General features: G+C 40.2%; 1 protein-coding gene across 1 annotated transcript in view; it reads left to right on the top strand.

Annotated features, from left to right (window-relative positions):
• Window positions 1-7,116, top strand: part of LOC140340855 (neural cell adhesion molecule 2-like) — an 8,291-nt gene extending 1,175 nt beyond the window's left edge. The window contains exons 2-9 of the mRNA XM_072426275.1: window positions 2,375-2,458; window positions 2,915-3,124; window positions 3,370-3,513; window positions 3,603-3,746; window positions 3,834-3,945; window positions 4,542-4,705; window positions 4,868-5,048; window positions 6,244-7,116. Coding sequence (XP_072282376.1) covers window positions 2,375-2,458; window positions 2,915-3,124; window positions 3,370-3,513; window positions 3,603-3,746; window positions 3,834-3,945; window positions 4,542-4,705; window positions 4,868-5,048; window positions 6,244-6,298 — 1,094 coding nt within the window. The 3' untranslated portion in view covers window positions 6,299-7,116. The remainder of the gene's footprint in view (window positions 1-2,374; window positions 2,459-2,914; window positions 3,125-3,369; window positions 3,514-3,602; window positions 3,747-3,833; window positions 3,946-4,541; window positions 4,706-4,867; window positions 5,049-6,243) is intronic.
• Window positions 7,117-8,134: the final 1,018 nt, after the last annotated feature.

The following is an 8,134-nucleotide window of genomic DNA, read 5'->3' as shown; positions in this document are numbered from 1 at the left end:
GCACCCTTCATAATGGGCACATGAGGGGTACAGACCCAGGAACCCTGCACCCTTCATAATGGGCACATGAGGGGTACAGACCCAGGAACCCTGGACAGGGGTGCCGGGAACCTCACATAATGCACACAGCAGGTGAATAGACCCAGCACCCTTTATAATGGGCACATCAGGGGTACATACCCAGGAACTCAGGGTTTCATTAAAACAGTCCCAGCCAAAGATATAACTCTCCATCATTCAATATTTCCTACAATCATAATATTGTTACATTCTCCTATGGGTCTGAGGTTTTTTTTATGAGAATGATTTTCAGCCAATGGCATCAATTTACTAAAAGCAGAGAATTTTCATTTGCTATAAATACTATGTTAGGGATTTTGAAGTGGCATAAAACATTACAAAATATTTTTTTTAATTTGTTTCATATTTTTATTTAACAACACATAGATAAAATTTCATAAAACATTTTATGGATGATCAAATGCACAAAATTACTTCATGTTCACTCCTTTATAATGTGGTTGCTCAATATTCAAAGATTTATTCTTATTTTCTTTGTCAATTCACCTTTTATACCCCTGAAGAAGCAAACTTGTTTCTGTGAAACGCGGTGGGATTAGGGTTCTATAGGACTCAGGGGATAAGCTTGTGAGATATCTTGGGTTCCTATGGTAAACCACATTACAGAGGATGGAATATGATGTAAATTTGTGTAATTGATCATGTATAAAATGCTAATTAAATTTTATTCATGTGTTGTTAAAAAAAATATGAAACAAATTTGTAATGTTTTTTGCCACTTTAAAATACCTAACAATGTAAATGTACGTTTTGTTTGTTAATAATGAAAATTGGGATGTGGCTTTACATACAAAACACCTTACAGCAAGGAATCAATTGATTGGAATAAAAGGAACAAAATGCTATAAATACCCAATCACGTGCAATTTATACAAAAAAATTGAATTTGTCTGGCTAGTGATTGGTTGATTGTAGCAAGCACAGCTCTGCTGGTAAATCAGCCCCAATGATTGAGAACATCAACAGAGCCCACATGGACTGACAATGACAGCGCTCATACAGAGAGCTGCACAATACAGAGACCGAGGCTTCTCATTGGCCCTCATCCAAGTTGTACAGAAGGAAAGATTTCCCAGAGCATTTCCTCCGCTTATTCACCTTCTTCTGAGCAGCTGTGAACTTTTCCTCCGCAGCGACTTCAAATGATTGCAGAGATCAGACTGGAGATTTGACTGTTTGTGTGCAAGAGATCAAAAGAGAATTTTTTTTCATCCAATATTTAGAACAAATTCGGGGAACTTTCTAGCCAATTAAATCGCAGTAAATGTGAAGGGTGAATCTGAGGAGTTCTTGGAGCTTGTGATTGTTAAAGCTATATCATAAAAATGATCCTGGTCCAAACAAAGAAAGGAAAAATACCATCTATTATTTTCAAAATTTTGTTTAAAAAATAAAAAATGAATTTTAGATTTATAAAAATTTTCACCCAAGAATTTTTACCCAAATTTACATACTTTTTACATTTGATTCAAAAAGAGAAGTGTATGACTCAGGAGTAACAGGTGATTCACACATTTTATAATTGAAACATTTATAATTATTAAATAGTTAATTGCACTTTGTGATGTGTGAATGTTGGTGAAGTGAAAGAATTGTAATAAATTGAATATTGTATTAAATTGAATTAATTAAAAGTGAAAGAATTGAATTACAAATGACTCTTAAAAGGGGGAAATCTACAAAACTGCACACTGCAGGTGAATCAATCACTGTAATTTTAAACATTTGCATCAGTAAGATTCACTGACAGTGAATGTCCCTTTCCAAAAAGGTAGATTTTTATGTTTTATTGTGAAAATCTTTTTGTAAAAAATCATTTCTAGCATGTAAATTTTGTGAGGGGATTTAGTTTGCATTGTTGGGATAATTGAAGACCCTGAAAAATAAATCGGGCTCTCTGATCATCATTGATTTGAAGCATTCACAGACCAAAGAAAGAGCTTGGCAGTATTATTTTTTTATCTTTTGTTTTTATTTTACGAGAATAAAAAATAGTAACAGTAAGGAGTGACCTATTAATATTTGTGCTTTGTAACTCAATCGCCAAAATTGCCAGCTGGCCGGTCCAAGGCTATACAATCTGAGCAATATTAAATGCTTATTGTGAAGGTTTTAAATAAAATAGGTCTCTGGGTGAATATGAAGGGGGGCAGTCCCAATTGCTTTGCATTTCCTTCCACTTCACTTCCTTGCACTCCCTTCTATTCTTTTAGTTGCAGCCGTGGAGAAGGTGGGTGATCCTATGCAGTTGACTTGGATATTTATTCTGCTATTTATCTTTTGTGTCCTACAGGCTTCTGTGCCAAACCCAAACTGGAAATCATCCCATCGAAAGGAGAGATCTATCTGGGCAAACAGCAGAGCTTCATATGTAAATGTAAGAAAAATAATCATCTTTAGTACAACCCCTTTCCCCCTTTCCCCACCCCTGAGGATCTAGAGACATATGACACTGTTTTGTGGCAACAAGCACACAAATATATGTAGGGAATATATAATTTGTCCTTGTTTGAAGTGGAAATGTATGCAGTGTGTGATTGGGAGGGGCGATCACAGGGTTCTCTGCCCAACACACGAGAGGAAAGGCTTGTGAATCATCTACAATGTCAGGTTTCCGCCTATAGGGAAAATCCATGTCCCATGATTCCATTCATGATTTACTTTAATGAGACATTATTGTGAAACCAGCACAGACTTTAATACCAATAGGAAAACACACACAGGTGTGTTCTGCTTGCTTAAAAATGAATAGCAGATCTTCATTCTCCCTTTATCCACAGATAGTTTTAGGCAATTTGTTCAGATTTCAGTAATGTTTTGTTTCTTCCAACAGCAACGGTAGAGGCAACGATAAAGTGGTTGACTGAGGATGGTGAAGAGATTGAGGATGAGGAGGGCCGATACAAGCAAGACTCCCTGGATGAGACCACTCAGACTCTGCACGTGACCGCATCGAAAGTTGAGCCTGACCGCGTTATTAAATGTCAAGCTGAGTCTGAATCTGGAGAAATCATAAGTTCGGAGATCAAACTCAGAATTATTCGTAAGTCCCGCCCACTACTGTCAATCAATACCATTGATAGAGAAAGGGGGCGTCTCCCTGCTCAATGGGCCAGCCTACGAGGATCTTCACTGGGATGAGACGTCCTAACATGTCAATTTTTGTTTTCATTTTTATTTTTTGGGGCTGATTTTTTGTATATATCCCAGTGTGGGTGACTGTGAAATGCTGTAGAATATTTGAAGTATGTCATTTGATTTCTCTTATTTCACTTCCTTTTTCTACAGAGAAACCAAGTTTTGTGCATGATTTGGATGTTGAAAAAGTATTCGACTCCAACTCAGTTGTTCAGATTCCGTGTGCTGCCGAAGGCATCCCCCCTCCTCAGATCACCTGGTTCCGCAATGAAATGGCCATCCCAATCGCTCCAGGTGAATCTGATATTCCCGCAACCTGATGAAACTGAAAAGCGAAAATTATGCAGATTTCAGTAATACAAATTTTTATTGCTTTTGGTTAGGTCGTGTTTCCGCCACCCGGGATGGAACCCTAACCATAGAGAAGATCCAGCTGTCAGATGCCGGCATTTATTACTGCCAAGCTTACATCCATGATCGCGATCGCATAGAGATCGCATACAAAAATGTCACTGTGATCGTTAACGGTAAATCCTCGCTTTACCTCAGCCCTAAAAAATGACATCCCAATCCGCTCCATGTGATTCTAACCGCAAAAATCTTCTATTCCTCAGCCGCTCCGATCGCCAGCTTCCAGGAATCCTCCCCTAACATCACTTCCAAATCCAACGCCTCCTTCACCTGCTTTGTGATTGGACACCCCCAACCTCAGATCACCTGGAAAAAGTAAATACCCCTCCATGATCCTTAATATGGGGGGGGGGGAGCTAACATAGGCATTTAACCTCCTTAACAGGGCAACAATAATCTTTTATATAGCTCTCACACATACCACAGTGCTGTACAGAAGACACTCAGCCAGTGCTATCAGTCTCTGTACAGAGGAGCTGACACTCTAATGTCCTCCACAGTCACAATCTATTAATATACATTTATATAGCTCTGACATATACTGCAGTGCTGTACAGAGAACACTGAGCCAGTCCCATTAGTGTCTGTACAGAGGAGCTGACACTCTAATGTCCCCCCACAGTCACACACTATTATTATACATTTATATAGCTCTAACATATACCGCAATGCTGTACAGAGAACACTGAGCCAGTCCCATCAGTCTCTGTACAGAGGAGCTGACACTCTAATGTCCCCCCAAGTGCTGTACAGAGATCACTGAGCCAGTCCTATCAGTCTCTGTACAGAGGAGCTGCACTCTAATGTCCCCCCAACGTCACACACTATTATTATACATTTATATAGCTCTGACATATACTGCAGGGTTGTACAAAACAAGGACATAAAGGTAATAATATTTCTGTCTGCAGAGGTGACAAGGTGGTCAGCCATGATGGACAGAAATACATTCTAAGCTCCGATGGTCTTCAGCTTTCCATCACTGACCTGGCCAAGGCTGATGAAGGTGAATATACTTGCTACGCCAGCAACAGCTTGGGAGAAGACAACACAACGCTGTTCCTGCAGGTTATCGGTACGTCCAATAGGCATTCCCCATAGAAAGCAGCCAAATGCCTAAGGGGGAATTTATATATTGTCGTAAAATTTCATCATAATCAATAGATGCCCTATAATATGATTCACCCTGATATATTATCAATAATGGTAACAAATCTATCTTTTTGTGTCTTTTTAGAACCTCCGCATGGCATCGGAGCTGCAGTCCTCGCTGGGATCATTATACTTATTGTTTTGCTGATTCTGTTGGCCGTAGACCTGACCTGCTATAGAACGAGACGTAGTGGCTTCCTCATGTACATGGCCACCAAGGTGCTGGGCAGACCGGAACCAAGGGTCAAGCTGGAAGATGACATCAAGTGAGTGCCCTTCTATCGTCTCCGTCTATTGCATTCTAGATGTCCGATCTGAGGACAGTGAGATTTCATCTCCCACTCTAAAAAGATAACATCCCCACAACATAAAAAACCTTTTCATCCAGTAAAAGTCTATAAAGTGGTACTATAGTGGTACTATATATACAAAATTGCATAGTGATCCGATCAGTGGTTGTTCTATGAGAAAGTGCAATGTGCTAAATGAACCAAGTGGGTGAATGTACTTTAATGTGCATGAATGGTATTAATTAGACATTGGTCAACATACATAGGGCAGCACGGTGGCTCAGGGGTTAGCACTCCAGCCTTTGCAGTGCTAGGTTCCAGGTTCGATCCCCAGCCAGGACAAAGAACATGGAGTTTGCAGGTTCTCCCCGTGTCTGTGTGGGTTTCCTCCAGGGTACTTCGGTTTCCTCCCACATCCCAAAAACATGCAGTGAGGTTAATTGGCTTCTCCCTAACAATTGACCCTAGACTTAATGACATATGACTATGATAGAGACATTAGATTGTGAGCTCCTTTGAGGAACAGTTAGTGACACGACTATGTACACCGCTGCATAAAATTATGGTGCCATATAAATACTGTGTGATAATAAATACATATACATTGGTTTAGTATTAGGTGTCATTCCCAATTTGTTCACTAGGTGATGCTGTCTGCAATATATGTATATGCACAGGTACATTCACCCTTTTTATTATTATGGCCCCTATAAAACTTTTCTGCTTTGCATGGTTTGCCCAAGTTGGCACGCCATAACTGTACTACTAATGACGAGTTTAAGCAATGTTGTTTAAACTAGTTTTGCCAAAACCAGTTTTAGAACCAGAAACACCAATTTTTGCTTACTGAGCTGCTTGGATAAAAATTTAGACAAATGGGACCTGAAGGGTCCTGAACCAATAAAAAGGGGTTCTGTATCCCCCAGGAGTCTTTTCCAGCCCAGTGCCTTTTCCAAAAATAGTAAAATGTTGCCAAAAACCTTTTCCCACTCACTGTGAAGAAGCAGCATCTGACAACATTGCTGAGCACCCCCACCGCATTCTGTAGTTTTCTGTAATTCTCAAACCTTTGAGAAGTTTCTGTAGTTCCTAAAGATATATTTACCTGACCATCAGGCAGCCAAGCAGAGACTTTCATTGTTGGGATTTACATCATTTTTTATCTTTACAGGAAGGAGACCACGGAAAAGAGCCATGTGGTAAAGATTTCGGGTATCGACGCCTGACAATGTCCTAAATTAGTGTGGACCCAGGAGGAGATGGGGGCGTAAAACTCAACAACCGAACTTTGTATAGAGATCCAGGGACTGGAGGACCTCTGGACTGTACAGAAATCTTTCATAACGTGTTTGTTTTTTAAACATGTGAACATAAAATCAGCTTTAAATTTGGAAAAAAATCTAAAATCCTCCTGTACTGCCCCCCACCCACATTTTCTGTCCCTATTCTTCTAGCACAGTCCCATTATTTTACCCATTTCTAGTTAGCCCCCTCCCCCCATCAGTTAGGAAGTTAGAAGGGTTAAATTCTCCAGGAAATAATTTTAGCACCAATTCTTTGTATTGACTGCTTAGCTAAGGAGGGCTCCACAGGCACTGAATTATCCTGGCGATGTGCAGATCTGATCTCCATACAGGAGGGGGCACTGTGAGAGCCAATTGCACTATATGGCATGTCTATACAATGGGTGCTGACCGTTTTAACCCCTTGTTGGCACCGGACCTTCCTGTAAACACTAAATGAATGCACTGGGCAGGAAGAAACGACCAATGAGGGGTTAAAAAGGTAGCTTGGTGTCAGTCAAAAGAGCAAGGAGATGTTAAAGGGAACTGGTCAGCAAAGTAGATGGGCCCCTCTGAGGGCAATGGCTCCTGCTGAATCAGTGCTAGTTACTGTGCTAATGTAGCCTTTAAAATAAAGTAGAACATTCTTTAGTATACTAGGACTAGCACAGCTTTTAGTATTTCAGCTAGAGCATAGCCTATAGTACCCCAGCCTCTGGAATGAAGTAGAAGATTCTTTGGAAATCTAGGACCAGCACAGCCTTTAGGACTAGCACAGCTTTTAGTATTTTAGGACTAGCACAGCCTTTAGAATTCCAGGACTAGCACAGCCTTTAGTATTTTAGGACTAGCACAGCCTTTATTAATCCAGGACTAGCACAGCCTTTAGTTTTCCAGGACTAGCACAGCCTCTATTAATCCAGGACTAGCACAGCCTTTAGTATTCCAGGGATAGCACAGCTTTTAGTATTCCAGGACTAGCACAGCCGTTAGTATTCCAGGACTAGCACAGCCTTTATTATTCCAGGACTAGCACAGCCTTTATTATTCCAGGACTAGCACATGCTGGAACCAGTACACCATTTAGTGTTTAGCCTTTAAATCCACTCCTTATAGCTGAGGGCCCATCGGAGGGTGGAGGCTGCTGGGGAAGCAGTGCTAGTGCTTATAATATCCTGGAATTAGCACAGTTTATAATATCCTAGAACTAGCACAGTTTTTAGTATACCGGGACTAGCACAGCCTTTACTATACGAGAACTAGCACAGCCTTAAGCAATCCTCGGCTCTGGCATTTAACATCCATGCTGTCCAGTTCTCTTTAAAACCTATTTCCAGACTTTCCTAATTTGATTTATTTATTTGCTTCCCTTTCATATTTAAAAGTTCTATAGGTGATATCAGATTAGTTGGATACAAATTAATATATTATTTCCTGTTTGGTTTGAAAGGTTTTATTCTCTTCTCACAATACAAAGAAACAGAACTGGATACAGCGCTTTCATATAATATATACATAGTAAGAGATGCAGGAGATGGAGACTGAGGCTATGCTCAGAGGGGTCGTTGGCATCCTTGTGGATAAAGAATCCTGGGTGCTCCACTTCAACCCCACCAGCAGGGGAGGCACTGACCTGCATTTATCTGCATTGGCTGAACACAGCCGACAGGTATATATAACATTCACCCATCATTCATTCACTGTGATTAGCGCAAATCCTAAGAAATATGCAAAATGTAAATATTTTGTTAAAGAATCCACCAATCAGATTTAAAAATA

The sequence above is a fragment of the Pyxicephalus adspersus genome, chromosome 11 (genome assembly GCF_032062135.1).
Source record: "Pyxicephalus adspersus chromosome 11, UCB_Pads_2.0, whole genome shotgun sequence".
Classification (NCBI taxonomy): domain Eukaryota; kingdom Metazoa; phylum Chordata; class Amphibia; order Anura; family Pyxicephalidae; genus Pyxicephalus; species Pyxicephalus adspersus.
Note: the sequence above shows the minus strand (reverse complement) of the source record. Positions and strands in the feature narration are given on the sequence as shown.